This window comes from Peromyscus leucopus, chromosome 7, assembly GCF_004664715.2.
Source record: "Peromyscus leucopus breed LL Stock chromosome 7, UCI_PerLeu_2.1, whole genome shotgun sequence".
Lineage (NCBI taxonomy): Eukaryota > Metazoa > Chordata > Mammalia > Rodentia > Cricetidae > Peromyscus > Peromyscus leucopus.
In genome coordinates, this window is record NC_051069.1 from 112,509,950 (window position 1) to 112,529,742 (window position 19,793).

Consider the following 19,793-nt stretch of genomic DNA (forward strand, 5'->3'; position numbering starts at 1 on the left):
AGAAGTTTGAACCAACACCAGAAAATTAAGTCACATTGAACCATATTTCCTTCATGCCTCATGCAGCCTGGTGGCAGAGATCTGTACAGGTTAGTGCCATGGAAAGAGGTTGAGGTTGTAGAGAAAGAAGTGGTATCTAGTTTTTATTTATAGAGGGTAAATAAGTATATAATGGTGTTATTTTCATTTCAAAAAGCTCCTGAGTTTTAAAAACCTGGCAAATATTTTTTAAAGTAAATTTTAAGTAATCAAGGCAGTATGATGTTGGCAAAAGGACAGAAATGTAGATCAAGGGAACAGAAACAGAGAACCCAGTTAGATCTACAGAAATAGAGCCCACTGGTCTCTGGCAAACGGCCAAAAGTGATACCAGAGAAAATATGGTATTTCAGCACTTGGTGCTAATTAAGTGCTTATCTATACCCACACTGAGTTCAAACATGGAACTCAGAATCTTCTCAAAAATTAAAATGGACCATAAATAAAGTGTAAAATGAAAAACTATAAGACTCCTTTGACAACACATGGCTGTGTGGTTGAAATAACCTTTGTAGATAGAACACTAAAGGTACTGTGTATGAGGGAAATCACTGAGAAACTGGATATCATTAAAATAAAAATAAATAAACCTGGGAAACTCGACAGCTGTGTGAATTTCCCAAAGTTTGACAGCGGCCAAGAACAAATTAAAATGGCAGAAGTCTAGGAATGTATTTCACATAGCTAGCAAAAAAACAAACAAAAAAAAAACCAAAAAAATCCAAAGCTACAAACAAGGCAAAACCAGTTACTATTAATCTTAAGAAGATAAACATTATTAAGGATGAAAAAGTTAACAGAATGAACAAGACTTTTGTGAATATACAGAAGGAGCTTGCAAACTTTTCAAAAAGCCTTTTTCTTACATCTATGCAGAAAGAGCGCAGTATCATAATGATGAACCAGCTGATGTTGGTAACACGAACAAGACTGTAACAAGTGCACTTCTCACATTTGCGGGGCAATGTTTGGTGGGAAGATGATGCCTATGATGGGGAAAGACATACCAGGACTTTCTGTCTTTGGCAAATTTTGGCTATTAACTGAAAATTACTCTATAAATAAGACTATTTACCATCCCCATATGTCACTGCACAATTAACGTCCTCATTGTGAATGAATGTTCCCAGCTTCTCTTGCAGAGGGATTCAAGCCTCTGAATCTACCCCTGCCTCCCTACAGGTTTGGTGAAGGGATAGCTGCAGCCTGGACTGCCACAGGCTTCTGAGGTGGTCTTGCCTTTGGGTAGCCACAAAGAGCTATAATTCACCCTCTTGCTTTGAGTGTCTGCAGTGAAACCTGGGGGTTGTGTTTTTTTTTTTCTATTGCTTCAGATGCAGCTGCCAGTGATCTATTGAAAATGGAACTCAGTGCTGGGTGTGGTGGCCCACAACAGTAATCCCTGGGGAGGAGGAAGGAGAACAGCGAGTTTAAGACCATTTGTGCTATATAGTAAGACTCTGTCTCAAAAATTGGAAAGAAAGAAGGAAGAAAAGGAAGAGAGAGAGAGAGAGAGAGAGAGAGAGAGAGAGAGAGAGAGAGAGAGAGAGAGAGAAGAAAGGGAGGAAAGAGGAAAGGAGAGGAGAGGAGAAAAGAAATATGAAGATATTTGTTACATAAATCCCTCATTGCTTTCCACATAACTGGCTTTGAACAACATCATCTCCCAAGGTAGCTGACCTCATATCCTGAAGTAGTCAGTTCCTCCCATTTCTCTGGCCTCTCTTTCCTCTCTCTGTACCCCACATTGGTCTTTCTTATCCAGGACTTGCCAAGTTTGTCCTTCTGTTGGGAGTGGTTACTTCACTTTTCACATTAGTCAGAATTTTATGTAATAGAGGTGCTAAATGTCACATCTTTAGGACTGGTTTATCATCTTCAGAGGAAGCACTAGTCTCACGATTCACCTACTTCAAGCACAATCCCACAGTAGGCTAGGCTGACACTCTTTCCCCTTATCAGTAGCTTGTATAGCAGTAGTAGCAGCATCCACTCAGCTGAACTCTTAACCTTTCTCTGTTTGATGACTTATTAAACACTTTCAACACCCCCAGGGCCTCCAACACCTCAGCCAGGCCACATCCAATGCTGAGAGCACCACTGTCTGCTAACCAACTTCCCCTTATACTCACGTATGAGTATACTCATACTCATAATCACCTCTACTATAGGGAACCTACGACAATCTTGCTGTCTCTGATGGAGCACTTGTCATCCCCTGAGTCCAGTTCCTTCAGGTCCACAGGTTCCAATGTTGATGTCCATGTGGTTATTGCCTTTGTCTCTGACCATTGCTTCTAGTCCAGCTTCCCAAGCAGAGGCTAGGTAGAGTGACTAAAGCATTCTTTCTTGTTTTTGTTTTTAGTTTTTGTTTGTTTTTCTCCTGTTAACCACAGAATATGAGGAATTTGAAGAGTCCAGGTATTCTAGGAATGCTAACTGATAGGGAGAGCCAGCTCTGGCTCTGACCTTTTTGGGGAAAGGGGTACTTCCTTTAATTTCCCTGTTCCCAGAGAGAGGAGTCCTGGCTAGCTGGCAACCTAACACTATTGAGGCTGTTGCTAAGGTGGGCACATTAGTATCTGCAAAAAAGTCAGCTAGACCTATGTGATCTCCCTGAATGGTCACGAGCCACATTTAAATTTAAACCAACTGCAATTAAATAGTTTTTAATTAATTGATGATTTTTCAATATAGGGTTTCTCTGTGGAGCCCTGGCTGTCCTGGAACTCACTCTGTAGATCCGACTGGCCTTGAATTTAGAGACCTGTCATCCTCTGTCTCCTGAGTGCTGGGATTAAAGGCTTGCACCACCATGCCCAAGACAGTTTTTAAAAGACCAGTTTCTCAGTCTCACTAGTTTCAGAGTTATTTTCTTGCAACTCTATGTGGCTGCATGCTGGACAGTGTGGCTTCGAGGCATCTCCACTACTGCTGAAGCATTGGTAGTTCTCCTCAGTTCTTAGGACTTGCACCTGGCTCCTTCTGTTTTCCCTAATTTATACATAAAATGCTTAATAAATTCCTGCCGTGTACTTCTGGGCCACAACTATGGTCAAGGGTCCACCTGATCCCTGTCCACTACGATCAATGGGGACAGAAGGGTCTTTTCACACTCCTAGGAATTTGGACTTGGGACTCTGTGCTATACCAAGCAGAGCTTTACCACCAAACTGCTTTTTGTTAACTCATTATACCTTGTCTTTTCAGGCCAGGCAAAGACCTTAATCAGTGAAAAGGAGACAGACAAAATCGTCCTTCCAAAGACCCCTATGTGCTTCTGCAATGTGGCTTTCCTTACGTGTAAATATTGAAGAAGAAGAGAGCCAGACTGTCAATGTACCTGGAGAGCAAAGAACTAAAGCAGAGTTTTCTTTTCTGCCAGAGACAATTCTAGATTATTGTTTATGAGAAGGAGCAAAAGGGGATCAGATGGGTCCATCTTCAGCAGCAAGGCCAACTTGAGTTTCTGTTATAGAGATTGGGACTTGTAGACTGCAATTCTGGATTCCAGTTATTCCCTAGAGACCATCAGTTATTGGTACAACAGCTGGCCTGGGTGTCTGAGGGCACAGTGTCCTGCTTTCTAGAATCCACCGTAAGCAGGGTGAAAATACAGAGATCCTTTGCAAAGGGGATCATCGACTTCTTACTGCCACCCAGTTCTGAATTCTAACACCAATGGGGAAGTCCAGCAAAGGTGACAAGATGATGGGCTTTCCTTGCAAGGGATGAACCAAACTAAACAACTAAAAAGGCACCTCAGTAGCCCTGAGCTCCTTTGAGAATCTAGAAGCTCTCTCTGGGATGTCCTTGCTTTTTCCTGACTCCCTAGCCTCCTCCATATGTCCCAGGCGAGGATATTTGTGAGTGAGCACAGTACCTCTTCCAGACTTGACCTCTCCTGCACCATGGGTCTCAGAAGGAATCTGACTTCAGGCCATTTTGACTTTTATTTTTCACTGCTTCCATCACTTTTCTTCTTTGAAGCAGCTCTTCTGACTGTCTGATGCACAAGCACTGGTTTCTTGGGATACTCTTACCTGGTGAAGAGACAGGTGCCAGAGAAGGAAGTCCAATAGTTCTAGTCTTCCCCACTCCGGGAGGCTTTCAAGGCACAGTACAAATACAGCAAGTTCACTGCTGTCTCTGCCTAGATGTGGCCAAAGGATCAGGGCTACAGCATTCTTTTCCTGTTTCTCCCTCCTTTCCTGTCAGTATTGGACACTGTCAGAGCCTGGTAGTACCATTGTAGACACTATGCTCATGAATGTGGGATGAAGGAAGGAGTTTCTTAGCTCACTCACACCATGGTTCCCTGGAGGCTGATGAATCAATTGCATCTTTCATTCTTACTGCCCATGTTTCTTTCCCTTTCATATGCCTTTTCCCACTGAGATATAAATTAGGACAAATTATGAAACTCTTTGTTCTGTACAAGCTGGTGATGATTGCTGGGCTATGTGACTGAGAGTAACGCTGCACTCAGTCCACAGGAAGAGGAAATTAGCCTTCTTGAATGAGCTGTGATCTGTATATTTTAAATATAAAAAAGGAGTTTTTAAAAATAATGACAACAGGGAATCTTCACTATAGCTGTGGCCCTTTGAGAAGATATCATCTGTGAGCATCTATAAAAAAATGTGATATTTCATGATGAGACTTCTCAAAACTTCATCAAGATACCTGTGATTCATAAAGACACAACTGTCAATGTTAACGTATATGATATAAATGTATATGTGTAAAACCATGCGTTTAAGGTGTCCCTGATCCTTCATACTCTGTTCCCAGCTGCCTATCATATACACAGCTTTCTAAGGTAATACCATCTGCAGAATGCTCTGCCATGTTAGACATGTTAGGTATCTGCATTATCCCCTGAGGCAGCTACTAGTGCATGTGTTGAGTGTCACTGAGGAACTACTTCCCATTGTGGTTTCCATTTCAGGGGGAACATTTGGCTAGTAGCTATAAGACTGAGCAACATAGTTTCTCAAGGCCTCAAAGGACACATCTTGATGGATGGCATTGAGGTGGCACCTCACATAAACCTGTGCAGGAAGTTTTACCCAAGGAAATCTTATAAATGTATGCCTCTGGCCAGGACTCCTCATGTCTCTTGCCCCTGTATCAGGGGCCTAGAAAGACAATCGCTTTTAGACTCTGTATACACATTGTCTACACTGAAGATAGTTTTCCTTAATCCCAGTGGTTCTCAGCTTTGCATTTCTGTCTGCAAATGATTGATGTGTGTCGCTGGAAGTTGCAGCAGGTGGCTCCCCACCCTTCTGGGTTACTCCACCAGTGACAACACAGGCAGAGTTGGCCTGGCTTCCTTTTTGGTGTTTTGTAGCGGATAGCTGCCTGCTCAGAACCCACAGAAGCCTACTCCTCATCCCAGACAGCTGCAGTGGCCCTCTCCAAACAGACCCAAACCCAGGCTCTCCACTTCCCCTCTTGGTGAGTAGCATCCTTCCCTGACTCTATGCTCTGGCTGTCATCTGTGTACTTGGCTATATGCTGCCACTGAGGAATCTGCATTCCATGCTTGTACTTATTTGATCAGATGTCATGTGCACTATGTCCTTTTCTATAAACTTCCCTATGGTCAGGCTTCTTGTAGGGTGGGTCATGAGGCTCCTGCCTGACACAGTGTGAAGGTCAGGTTCAAGGTTATTGTTTGTGATTTGTACCTCGAAGAGAGGAGAAACAGTGTTGGGACAGGTAGCAAGAGGGTTTCCAGAAGTCTGAGAAGGGTGACACTCTTGGGTCTGAGTGCTCATGGAAAGAACTTATACTGCAGAGAAAACTTGGAAACAAAACTTGATACCAAGAAGTGAGTAGTGCAGTGGACTATGGCTCATCAGACAATGAAGTACTCAGTTGTTTAACCCCATGTCATGACTGTACTCAGTGCATGAAGGAAAGACTGACTAAAAACATACATATAAAACTATGTAAAAGTTGTGATCACCTTTTCACTGAGAGAGTGTGTGGTGTTAAAGAGAAAAGTGAGAAGATATACCTCAGAAATTTAACATCGGCTAAACTGAAAAGTATACTTGATTTTTTAATTTTTAAATCATTTATATATAAGGTGTGCGTGTATTTGTGATTTTGAATCTTTTTTGTGCATTGTGAAAATATCCCTCTATGATCAGAAGGGAAGCCAAGTAATTTTAAATGACCTGTCTATAGAAAATTGATGTGTCCTTTATTTTTCAGTACATTCACCTTCTTTGGTTCTAAAAAAAATTAAAGATTTATTTTACTTTTAATTATGCATGTGCACATGTGAGGAGAACAGGTGTTTGAAGCATTGGCAGTTGGTTGTGAGCCACCTGACATGGCTGGAATCCATACTCAGATCTCTACAAAAGCAGTATCTGCTCTTAACTGCTGAGCCATCTCTCCATGACCCCCACCCCTCTCTTCTTCAGTTCTTAATTAGCCTGTTCTATAGTCAGCCAACAGGTCAGGGCAGCTGTTGCTGAGCTGATCTGGACCTACAGCTCACCATCGTCTGAGGGAATCTGTCTCTTTATTCTCTTTGCCAAACAATCCAAAATAATGGCCATTCCAGCACCTGGAGTTTCAGAGCCCTCTTCTTCTAGTTTCTGTCTACTCTTGCTTATACTCTAGGCTTGTGCTTACAGGTCCCAGGGAAATGAGCTCCTGACCCAAGCTTGGTGAATGGGTCCTATGGTAGATGGCTAGGAGTCCCTGATCCAATGAAGGAAGGGGGAAAAAAAAACAGAGCTGTATGAGTGTGCACGCGTGCGCGCGCGCGCACACGCGCGCGCGCACACACGTAAGAGATGATTCAAATCATGAGTAGCAAATAGGACAAAGGTCAAAGTATAGACCTGGGGTCCTAACTCCTGTTCACAGTAGCTACTGTGAACGGCAGTAGCATTGGATGGGGGAGGTGACAAGGCACCTCCATCTGGTTTTTCTGTCAGTTCCTTAAGGAAAACAGAGAATAGGAAAATAATGGCAGAGTAAGCATAATTTCAGACTGGTCTACCTCACAGGCATTTTCCACTTCTGTAGAAAGAGCAGCTTTCCTCTGACTCTTGAACACAAGTTTTATGTCTTAGTTGATGTATTTTTCCTGCCACAGAGCAATATTCCTATACCTTATCCCATGACTCTATGCCCTTTAAACCTCCAGGGTGAGCAAGAGTCACCTCCTCAGTGAAGCCCTCCTGGTGCTGAAACCAGAATTCCCTTTTCTTCATTCCCACAACCTCTCAGGACATTACTATTGTGTCATTTTCAGCCTTAACTTACCCACTTATCTTGAAAGTGGGCTTCTTGAGAGTGTGAATTATTGCACATCTTGCATATGCCTAGCTAATGTCCAGCACACCTGGCCCTTGACTGTGAGATGAAAGTGATCTCAGCTCTCACAAAGCTAATGTCTGAACAGAGTGTTTGCATAGCTTGCTACTTGATTGTCTCCCAAGCCCTGGGATCAGGTAGGACTGCCATTGCCCTCATTCCCCAGGTGAGGAATCCAGACTCGGCGAGGGCATGTCCCTTGTTGCCAAGCCCCAGTGGCAGAAAGGATAAACCAAAGGCACAGGAGCTATGATTTCTGGTCCAGTGCTCTCCCTGTTGTTCAGTCCACTGTGTAGACTCAGCTGCTAGACTGTCCACAAGAAGGCCATAAGGAGAGTGAAGACAGGTCAGTGGTGAGTTGAAGTCTTCTAACTCCCAGGAGACAGCTGTGTTCCTTCCGTCTCTTTTCCATGTGTTTTTGTTTTATGTGGGCTTTTCTTCTTCTTCTTCTTCTTCTTCTTCTTCTTCTTCTTCTTCTTCTTCTTCTTCTTCTTCTTCTTCTTCTTCTTCTTCTTCTCCCCCTCCTCCTCTTTCCTTCTCAAGGCAAGAAGAAAATGAAAGCAGGCTCCGAGACTGGCTGTATAGTAATGCATTTGACAAGTATCTGGACAAAGATCAAAGAGAAATCAATTTAAAGCTCCAAGGCTGCCTGTGGTTTTCACGCACAACTTCAGGGTGGAGTGTGTGTTTGTTTTCTCCTTTGGCACAAATTTTCCATGTGCCAGAAGCAGATTTATAATGTAAGAAAAATTAACCTTCTTGAGAAGTTGGTGCAGGATTTCAGTCCCAAATGGTGGCCCCTGGGTGTGGACTGGCAGGCATGGCTCTTGAGGAGCCGCTGCTTTCCATCACAGCTGGAGCAGGCTTGAAAGAAGGTGTGCTGAACAGAAGACCCGTGACTGCTACTTCTTTTCCTTTCTTTCTCCCTCTCCCTTTAAAAAAGCTAACAAGTTATTTTTTACGATAGCTTTTACAATTTCACACACTTGGTAAATATTCTAGTGCATCACAAAATTTAAAAGAAAAGAAAAACCAAGTCTAATTTTTCACTAGTGATCATGCGTCAGGCTTTTGCAGGAGAGCTTCTGTTTCAACCAGCAGCAAAGGCTATGAGCTCTTGTATATATTTTTTAAAAGATAAAAAAGCAATCTTGTACATTTTACATTTTAATCTAACTATTTTAATGGCCTCTTTTTTTTTTTATTAACTTGAAGCATCTCTTCTTCTTTTTAACTGGCTATGTGTAGTTTTTGGAGTAGGCAGATCACAATGTGACCAGCTGCTGTATATTTGTTTCCAGACTTTTGTTCTGGAAAATGTTCCAGCATTGAGAGAACAGGGCAGGTTTTCAGCACAGCTCTGAGAACTCTTCATACAAAGACAAGTCAGGTGACATAAGCCACTAGTACTAGAAATATATATGGAATGATTTCTGACTCATGTCTCCAAGTCCGTCTCTCCTTCCCAAAGCCATTTGCTTAGTTAGGGGTACTTTTCATTTAGTGGGAAAGTAATTTTTAATCCCCCAAAGGTTTGTAGGTTGAATTTCCTATCTTAACAGGGGCTTAGTGATATCTTGATGACAACTGGGATATGACTGAACAGAAATCCATCAATCCCAAAGAGCCAATGACCCCAGAATAATTTAGAAATGCAACTTGGGGAGAATTTGTGGTTCTGAAACTTAGGAAGAAAAGAGAAGAGTATAATTTTTCTGAAGAAAAGGCATGTCCCATTTCTATTCATCCAGAAGTATTTTAAAGTAATTATAAACAGAAATTGGAAACAAGTTACCAGACTCCCAGAGGGAGTGTTTAAGTAACATATGGGCCAGCCTCCGTTAGAAGGTTGGAGAAGAATACTTAGTGATGGAGAAAATGCCGTAATTTGTTTGATGGAAAAAAAGAGAAAAAATAGAAAGTTCATATGTGCCTAGAAACAAGGGAGGAAAGTAAGACGTTGATATCAGTTATTTGGAGATGCAAATGTTTTTTCTCTCAACTTTTGTATATTTGTCAAATATTTAAATATTTTAAAAGATTTATCTTTTGGTGTGTTTGTATATGTGTGGGAGTATGTGCATGTGAGTGTAGATTCCTATGGAAGCCTGGAGGTGGAGTTATTAATGGTTGTGAGCTCCCTGATGTGGTCGTTGGAAACTAAACGCGGGTCCTCTGTAAGAGCATTATATACTCTTAACCATTGAACTATTTCTCTAGCCCCATAAAATGTTTTTTTTTTAAGTAAAAAAACAAAAACTATGTTTAAAGACAATACAAGGATTTCCCCAGCTACCACCAGGTACAGTGAAATTCAGTGAGGCTGTGGCCAAGGCCACACTGGCTCAGATTTAGCCCCAATCTAGACTTCCTTCTGTCTTGGAATCAATGTCTAATGCATTTTCCCCCTATATTTTTGGGGTAACTTTTTAAGATCTAATTTCAAACATACAGAAGACACAGGGGCTGTGTGTATTTATTTGTTTATCTTCAGTACATCTATCCATTTACCTATGTAATAGAATTTTACTTTTTAGACATGGTTTTGCTATGTCGACTGAGCTTGTCTGGAACTCTCAATTCTGTTCTTTTTCCCAAGTGCTAGGATTACAGAATGGCATCACCACACCCGCCCTCTACTCTAATACTTCAAACCTGTGAGTTTGTGTGGCTCCCTCATTCCAAAGCACAGCACAAGGCGCTAAGGTGCTTGGGAGAGCTGCTGTAGGAAGGACATGAAAGGGAGCTCTGGCAGCTTCTTGTGGGCTAATTGATAATGGAGATGACTGATTACCGAAAGAAAGAAAAACCCCACCTTATCTTCCTCTTTATTTTGAAACTTCGTTGAGTCTTAGTAAGAATGGCCACAAACATGTAAAGTGAAGAACTTGTTCTTGTACACCTTCCTACCCCTGTGAAACTATCAAAATCACAGGTCTCTCTCCTCCTCTCACTCAAACTTCCTCACTCACCTTTGCATCCAGACTGCTCTCTTCCTCTCCTCCACTGCCTCTTTCCAGGAAATCTCTGATCTGCCTTTGCCACTGGAGGCTAGTCTGCATTATCTTGAGTTTTATGTAGGTGAAAGCAAACAGTATATACTTTTTGATTCACCTTCCTTACTCAGCATAAAATTATTTTGGCCGGGCGGTGGTGACACATGCCTTTAATCCCAGCACTTGGGAGGCAGAGCCAGGTGGATCTCTGTGAGTTAAGGCCAGCCTGGTTGACAAAGCGAGATTCAGGACAGGCACCAAAACTACATGGAGAAACCCTGTCTCAAAAAACAAAAACAAAAACAAAAACAAAAATGAAAACAAAAACAAAAAAATTGAGGCCAGTTTGTGTGAAGTGGCAATCCATTCCTTCTCCTGTCATGTGAACAGTTTGGCTGCCACCAACAAAGCTGGTGTGGAGATTCATGTGCAAGCTTCTGTGGGGACATAGGGTTGCATTTTTCCTAGGTAATTACTTAGGAGTAGCATAGCTGGGTGTATGGTAAGCATATGTTTGACTTTTTCTGAAGATGCACACTGTTCTCCAGTGGGCTGGGAGATGGCTCTGTGTTAACGTGCTTGCTGTACAAGCGCAAGGACACATTGGGATTCTCAGCACCAACAGAAGTCAGCTGCAGTGGTGACATCTGGAACCCCAGCTCTGAGGAGGCATCAGTATAGCTGAAACAGTGAGCCCCAGGCTTAGTGGGAGGTGTTGCCATAACGAAGAAAACAAAACAAACAAACAATAAACAAAAGGTGAAGAAAAAAAGTAGGTGCTAGAGAGATGGCTCAGCAGGTAAGAGTATTGGTGGCTGCTCTTCCAGAGGATTTAGGTTTGCCTCCCAGAACCCACATGGTGGCTTACAAACATCCGTAACTCCAGTTCCAGGGGATCTGATGCCCCCTTCTGGCCTCATCTGGCACTGGGCCTGTTTCTGGTGCACAGTCATATGTGCAGGCAAAACACCCATATGCATTAAAAAAAAAAAAAAAAGCTAGAGAGTGAAGACACTCGATGTTGACCTCTGGCCTTCCCAGGAACAGGTATTTACACACATATGCTTACACACACACACACACACACACACACACACACACACACACCCCAAACTGACAAACTATTTTTTAGAATGGCTGCACCTTATTTTGTGTAGTGAAATCACAGTACTTTGAGACAGGCAGAGTGGAAAGAAAAGCCACAGGAAAGGAGGCAACAGAGCACACTGGATCTAGCACCAAGATATGTGGTACTAATGGAGAGTTGGGGTGGAGCTGCTATGTATAAACTGCACAGACCCCTCCATGAAGGAGTCCAACTCTGGTTACACAAATATGGGTTTCTCTCCCCAGCTGGGTGCCTTGGACACCCTTCTTCAGGGATCTCTTACCTGGTATTGCTAGCTCATGCCTAGTCAATATAATAAGGTGAGGGTGGAGAAGGAAGGAGCAGTTCCCAGACTCTACAGGAGTTGAGCCAGGAGGGAATGAACTACCAGGTAAGGATGGACTGGAGACTACCTAAGAGCCCCTGTGGTTCCCCATTCACATATACAAGTTTTGCTAGTTATCTAAGTTGAAAGAAATTAAGCACTAAACCCTGGAACTACAGAGTAAAGAAGTAAGCAGTAACTCCAGAACTGTTGCTTTCATTGTGTATTTTCAATAATATTCTGATATGCTGCTCTAGTCTGAAAAGGGACATGAATTCTAATGTCTTTTTGTGACTTTTTTCACAAGCACAAACAAGTTTAATGTTGAATCTCCACCTTTGGTGTTTGGTTCCCAGAGTGCATTTGTAAGTCTGTCTTCTTTCTGACTTTTGCCCTTTCTTTCTAGAAGTTGGCTGGCATCTGACCCACCATGACACCCACAGAACTCACAGTGAGTATAGCCATGACCTCAGGTGCCTCAGAAACACCTACTCATACTTTTCAGTCTTCCCTGCATGGGGAAGGAATCCTGTGTGGTGCTCTAGGGTAAGATCTCTGTCAGCAGTGCCCATCACTATGTGGGGTATTCCTGGTCACATCCATTCTCTTTATGGATGCAGAGTCAGTGTTGGGAGAGGCAGGCTGTGAAGACATTAAATTTTAGATTTTATTAATAGCTGAGGGGTTTTGTGGTCTTTGACTAAGATGGGTTTTGTCCCATGTGTGTTCTGAAGCTCACACAAAAGAAAGCAAATGAGAACCTACTTGATTTGTTAATAGAAGCCCTGTGGTAGGTTCTCCTTCATTCATAAAATCACACAGCCCTTTCAAAAGCATACAAAGGTATTTCTCTGAGAGGCCAAGAACTGAACCAAGTTTAGCAGGTCAAATCATTATTTAGATTTAAAAAAAATTAGCACAAAATGTAATTAAGTATAGGATGAATTAATTATAGAATCAAATCTATTCAAAGCACCTTACAGCATTTTTCTTCTGTAAAAGGGAAAATGTAAATTTTATATATAGATAATTGAAACCAAGCTTCCTTAGTGGGGCTAACAAATTTTCCTTCAAAATACCTTGTAGGTTTTCAAGGCTTACAGAATGGGGCAGCTGAATTAGGTTGTCAACAAAATTATCTATAACACACCAATATGTCCTTAGCATTGTCTGGGAATATTTATATGGTTGCACATATTGTTAATTTGATCCCTGTAAGGTGAGGAGGCAACCCTAATTTTAATCCTCAGTAGTAGAATTTGGCTCCTGGGCTCTGAGGCTGAGGGACCAATGATGAGCAGGTTGCTTCTGATATATCCATCACTTGGTTTTCTCATTTGGGATTTTGGAAAATAGCCAAACTTGAAAAGGCAACCCAGATAAAAGAAGTGCCTCTCTACAGTGATGAGCTTCCATGGTCAGAGAAGTCCTGATGGACCACAGGAGCCAGGTGGATTTCAGTGAGACTGGGGTTCCCACACTGAATGTACTGCCTATGAAATCCTGGTCTTACCTCTCTGAGGACATTACCACTCAGGTGCCGCATATGCTGCAAGAGAGTTGATGGAGGATTCGAGATCTCAAGCAAATTGGAGGAGCAGATGAGAGATGTAGGCATTTTAATCCTAGCCTAACAAAAGCCTGGCTCCCTGTGCCTCTTTCGAACATGTTGTTCTCTTCAGGAGTGCTGGGGAAATCTGGATGGCCTAGGGGCCCAGGCTGTTGGTCATTCCTCTTTGTATTCTAGCATCTGCAGAAGGCTTTCAGCTCTTTCTCTGTGTTTGCTCAGGGACCCACCTTTCCCATCTTACTCAACTTCATGTTTCCTCCAGGGCACCAGTTCCTTCCCCATGCTTCTCACCAGAGACCAGACCACCTCTTGAGCTGACCCCTCTCTCATGTACCTTTCCTCCTTCTTCCTTCCTTCTTTTGACCCCTTACTCATTCTGCCATTAATATCTGCCTCTGTCCTGGGATACTGCATTTGTGAACCTGTGTGCCCTGGAGAAATTTCCTCCTCCATGGCCTGTGTGGAGGGGTTTGCTATTTGCTTCCAAGCTTTGGGACAATTTAAGAGTCTAATAAAGCTATTTTAAAACACCAAAACAAACAAACAAAACCAAAAAAAGTAAGAAAACTAAAATCCTAAACAACAAAACTCTACAAAAACATTTCACATCATTCTGTGTGGACTATCAATTATCCTTACTCATCTTCATAGTTTAACTGACATTCTTCTAAAATGTTATCCTTCTACCTGCTCTCATAGTTTAATTTCATCCCCAAAGCTCTCTCAAAGTCCACTCAGGAACTTCATCTGGCTTTCCGAGGGAGCTGAGATTTTTTACCTAGTCCCATGCCCAGTGTTAGCAAGGACTTTTCTGGCACTAGAGATAGGTCCTTTTGATGCTGGGTTTTCAGATGACTGCATGGAGACAAGTTAAATTTAAATTTAGAATTTGTGTCCCAGACAAGGGGACCAACATATATAAAACAGAGAGAGGAGCTTTGCTCAGCTTTTCACAAGGAGCTCTTAAGAGGACACCTATGAAGTTCTCCTGCTATTTCCTGCCAGCCAGGGTCCAAGTAGGTTGGACTTAGCAGTGTGAGCTTCATAATTCTGCATCAACCTCCTCTTATCTACTGCTTTTAATCAGCTGATTTAGTATGTCCTGGTATCTAATAAGAACCAAATATACATGTGTGCATATGTATGTGTGCATGCACACATACACAGAAATTATTACTCCATATTCAAATATTCAAGGAAACATTGCTAAGGAAAAATTTAAAGGACATCTCAAGAGCCTTTTATTGTGCAATTAAAATGAAAAAAAAGTTCTGTAGGACTTTTTCAGAGATTAATCCACTTGGGATAATTGTGACTATCAAAGATGAAAATGCAATATTCAGATTCTCCAATATTTAACAACTGCATAGTTTAGGAAAGGCTGATTGGCCATCAGAAGCATATGTGAGCTATACAGACAAAGGTAACACAGAAAGCAGAGGAATTTTATTATTCAATATGAGTATTTAAGTACATAAAAACCAATTGTACTTACATATTTACTAATATTAACTACCTAAAGCAAAACAAAACCCTCACAGAGATTATGTCTATTTCAATACAGACAAATGACTTGAAAAATTATTACACTTATCTCAAGGAAAAGAAATGCTGTGAGATTGTTCTCTCACAAAAGAAATGCAGAGAATGTCCCTCAGGGCAAGACACTGATGGCTAAGAGTCTCTGTGAAATTATAAAGCCTAATGGGAGCCCCAAAGAGAGGCTGGTAGGAGGTGAGATCATGTGGGTGTGGAATGGAGGCTTCAACAATTCAACAGTTATCATGCTTTGGACATGTCACTCTCCTATATCTGCTATCTGCCTGTCCAGATTTCATTCATCCCTCTCCTTTAGCAGTTGTACACACAGAAAGTACAATGACACGTAAACATATATGTATAGATATGTTTATGCATGTGTACTTGTGTAAATGAGTGTGTAGATGTTCATGTGGGCAGGAGGGTGGGCCTGTTTATGCATATGAGAGTGAGCAAGTACATGTGTGCCCCCTGTGTGTGACTGTGTGTGCCTGTCAGAACCAGTGCCTTGGGTGTGTGGCCCTTGTGGTCACACAGGGGTCATGGATTTAAGAATGTCCAAACTTGGGGCTGGAGAGATGGTTCAGAGGTTAAGAGCACTGACTGCTTGCTCTTCCAGGGGTCCTGAGTTCAATTCCCAACAACCACATGGTGGTTCACTACCATCTATAATGAGCTCTGGGGCCCTCTTATGGCATGCAGGCAGAACACTGTATACATAATAAATAAATCTAAACAAACAAACAAACAAACAAAAGAATGTTCATACTTGACTTAATGCTCACTATCTTGAAATTTTTAATATTTTTTTTTCAGCAAGGGTCCTTGGAAATTCTACAGCATTCACATTTATGTGTGTAGTTGAGAGTGTCACCATGTGTATGTGCAAATGCATGTGTACAGATAAGTGCTGTGTTGCATGTTTACTTCTGGGGCTCTCAGGAAACTCAGAGGTGCCATGACTCCAGTACGTTTAAGAGCTCCTGGTGATTTTTATATTTGCAAATGTTGAACAGTTGGGGAAAAGTACTGTCACATGTCACAGTCACTCACACAGTTCAAGTAAGTGCCCATTTGTGGTCCCAAAGTTCTCTTTTCCATCATATCAGAATACTTGTCATCCACACTACAAGTGTTCATTTGCTTCTCTGTATCCTTCATTTATAAGTGTTAAGTTCTATGAAAGTAGAAACCAGACTCATTTACCTGGTATCTTTAGCAGTTAGCACAGTAACCAACTTAGAGATGGACAGTAAACATTTATTAAATAAACATTTCTTTCACTGGTAAATTTCTATTGTTTTAACAATACATCTTACACTGGTTTATATATAAAGAAATTCTTCTTCAGTTTACAGGTTAGGAGGCTGGAGGTCTCCCAGATTGGGCAGCCTCATCTGGTCAACCTCTGGTGCAGGTCTCCTTGTTATATCACAGTATGGCAGAAAGCAACATAAAAGGAGAAATACACAGTTATATGGCAAGACAGGAAGTCAGAGAGATTCGAGGGCAAGGATCCCCCTCTTTTATGACAACCTGCTACTGCAGGAACTGGGGTCCAAAAAGAACTCATTAATGTCTTCCATGGTAGTGCCCCATTGCATAACCACCAGTAGGCCCCACCTCAAACCATGATAGTAGGTGATCAGTATTCCATAAACTGTACACACTCAAACCAAATGAAATCATAGCACAGTCCAACACATACATTCTTTTTGCTTTATCACAGAGCTTTGGCACTTGGCATTTGATCAGGTTATTCTATACCATCAGATCAGACCACTCAAAAGTTATCCTTGATTGAGCAAATCTATATTCTTTACAGAGCCGTATTCCTGGTATGTTTGATGACTACAGCTATGACTCCACTGCTTCCACAGATGACTACATGAATTTCAACTTCAGTAGTAGCTTCTTCTGTAAGAAAAACAATGTCAGGCAGTTTGCGAGCCATTTCCTTCCACCTCTGTACTGGCTTGTGTTCATTGTGGGTACCCTGGGCAATAGCCTGGTTATCCTTGTCTACTGGTATTGCACAAGAGTGAAGACCATGACTGACATGTTCCTTTTGAATTTGGCAATTGCTGATCTGTTCTTTCTTGCTACTCTTCCCTTTTGGGCTATTGCTGCTGCTGGCCAGTGGACATTCCAGACCTTCCTGTGCAAGGTTGTGAACAGCATGTATAAGATGAACTTCTACAGCTGTGTGCTACTCATCATGTGTATCAGTGTGGACAGATACATTGCCATTGTACAGGCCATGAAGGCTCAGATCTGGAGGCAGAAAAGGCTGCTGTATAGCAAGATGGTCTGTATTAGTATCTGGGTGATTGCAGCTGTGCTCTGCACCCCAGAAATCCTGTACAGCCAAATCAGTGGGGAATCTGGCATTGCCATCTGTACCATGGTCTACCCTAAGGATAAGAATGCCAAGCTGAAATCAGCTGTCTTGATCTTGAAGGTCACCTTGGGGTTTTTCCTTCCCTTTATGGTCATGGCCTTCTGCTACACTATCATCATTCATACCCTGGTACAGGCCAAGAAGTCATCCAAGCACAAAGCCCTAAAGGTGACCATCACTGTCCTCACTGTCTTCATTATGTCTCAGTTCCCCTACAACTCCATTCTTGTAGTGCAGGCTGTTGATGCCTACACCATGTTTATCTCCAATTGCACTATTTCCACCAATATTGACATCTGCTTCCAGGTCACTCAGACCATTGCATTCTTCCACAGTTGCCTGAACCCAGTTCTCTATGTTTTTGTGGGTGAGAGATTCCGCCGGGATCTCATGAAGACCCTGAAGAACTTGGGATGCATTAGCCAGGCCCAGTGGGTTTCATTCACAAGAAGAGAGGGTAGTTTGAAACTTTCTTCCATGCTACTGGAGACAACTTCGGGGGCTCTTTCCCTCTGAAAGAACTTCTCACTGAGACCAATGGTCCTTTTGGAAATAATGAGATACATAGACGCAACATAGTTTCCTCACTGATAAGACTAAACAGAAAGCAAATAATAAGTAAATGAGAAAACAAAACAAACTAGGATGAGTCTAAACAGCTTTATCAAACTCAGTCAGGATATGCCAAACAAAGTTTTCAAAACTGACTATACCAGAAGGGCACCAGCTGGTTTTAGGTTGTAGTAACTGCAATTCTTAGGAGGCTACTTGAGCAGCAGTGAGGGCACCCGAGCCATACACATTCTGACCATCAGTGCAGCTGGGTTCTTGAGTTTCTACAGTGCTCCACATTTCTGTTACTTCAGATCTGATGCTACTTCTCCCCAGAGGTAGCAGAGCATTGGCCACTGCCATAGTCCATAAAAGGAAGGCTTAGTGACATTTCCCACCTTGGTATATTTTCTCATTAGTCCCATTGGTGGGAAGACTGTGTTTGTAAATCTCATTACTTACAGATTTTTAAATCTAGAATACACTCAAACAATCTGAGGTTGAATACCCTTCTGATTTCCTTGGTCTCTTCTGGGCCAAGGAGAACCATTGTTCCTATTTTGGAGCCATTTTTAAGACAGATTGGTTGGCCCATACACAGCTGACCACATCACAACATCAACTGTCTGTTGCTCTCAGCCTATTTCTGTGTCTTGCTGGAGATGCCATGTCCAAACCCAAGCTGCAGGCTCGATCTAGGAAGGGATCTAGCCTGTTCCCTGGTGTGATAAAGTGGCCCTCATAGACTAAGTCTGAAAATATATTTGGATGATGGGGACTTAGCATTTGCTCTGTTGGGACTTCTTCAGGGGAGAGGCACTTGCTGCAGATTCTCCCATCTTCTCCCTGTCAGTGACATGCCCTTTCCTTCTGAGGCTTCCAGAAGGGTGTCTGCCTCCTGGCTGCCTTTCCTTACTCTGTAGTGCCAACAGCTTACAAAATTTTAACTTTAGAGAGATTAAGAAAAATATGTAATATAATTCACTTTCCACCTATGTTTTTAACTACTTGTCAAATTTCTCACATTGGAAAAAAATCATTGCATATCCTGGAAAAGTGCTTTATAATGTATATTTTAAAATGTCTATCACTTGCCATTTGTTTATACCCTTTCTTAATATTATATTTGTGGGCAATTAAATATCAGACAGAAATACAGTAATTGTAAAGGGTATGACTGTGGTAAACCTTTACTTGTTTGGATTGCCCATGTAACCAACTTTTACAACTTTGTATTCTTCTATACCCCTGACCTGAGTAATGCATGTATGATTGCATGTTTGTAATAATAATCATTTGCTGAAAACAACAAAAATAGAATATCCGCCATAAACTCTGAACACAACATGTGGACTGTTAAACAATGATGTTTGCTGTATACTGTTTGTTATCTGGGTCAGTTGGAGTCTATGACCTCCCTTATAAAACTCTGTTATTGCCAGGTGGTGGTGGTGCACACCTTTAATCCCAACTTGGGAGGCAGAGCCAGGCAGATCTCTGTGAGTTTGAGGCCAGCCTGGTCTACAAAGTGAGATCCAGGATAGGCACCAAAACTACACAGAGAAAGCCTGTCTCGCAAAAACCAAAAATAAATAAATAAATAAATAAAAAATAAAACTCTGTTAAAAATTCCTATAAAGTATCCCTCATTACTTCCCCCAGATGATGCTTTCTATGCTGTTTAATAAATACAGAGCAAAATCCTTTACTTGGGACAGACAGACACAACACACACACACACACACACACACACACACACACACACACACACACGAGTGGGTGAGGGAGGGAGGTTCAAAAGATAGTCTTCAGGCAGGCACAGATTCAGACTCATATCAGAGACAGGAGCAAAGAGAAAGGGAGAACAAAGAATTAAAATCTGAACCTGCTCTTGGTAAAATGACACCAAGGGGAAG

General features: G+C 42.0%; 1 protein-coding gene across 2 annotated transcripts; it reads left to right on the top strand.

The window, feature by feature from the left end:
• Positions 1-5,106: 5,106 nt before the first annotated feature.
• Positions 5,107-19,381, top strand: Ccr9 (C-C motif chemokine receptor 9). Of its 2 annotated transcripts, none has more exons than XM_028860587.2 (3): positions 5,107-5,502; positions 12,222-12,266; positions 16,750-19,381. In XM_028860587.2, exons 2-3 carry the CDS (start codon positions 12,246-12,248, stop codon positions 17,839-17,841), a joined length of 1,113 nt encoding a protein of 370 aa, XP_028716420.1. In that variant the 5' UTR covers positions 5,107-5,502; positions 12,222-12,245; the 3' UTR covers positions 17,842-19,381. The 2 variants fall into 2 exon arrangements, with proteins under 2 accessions (XP_028716420.1, XP_037063973.1); XM_037208078.1 differs by having other exon boundaries at positions 12,225-12,266.
• Positions 19,382-19,793: the final 412 nt, after the last annotated feature.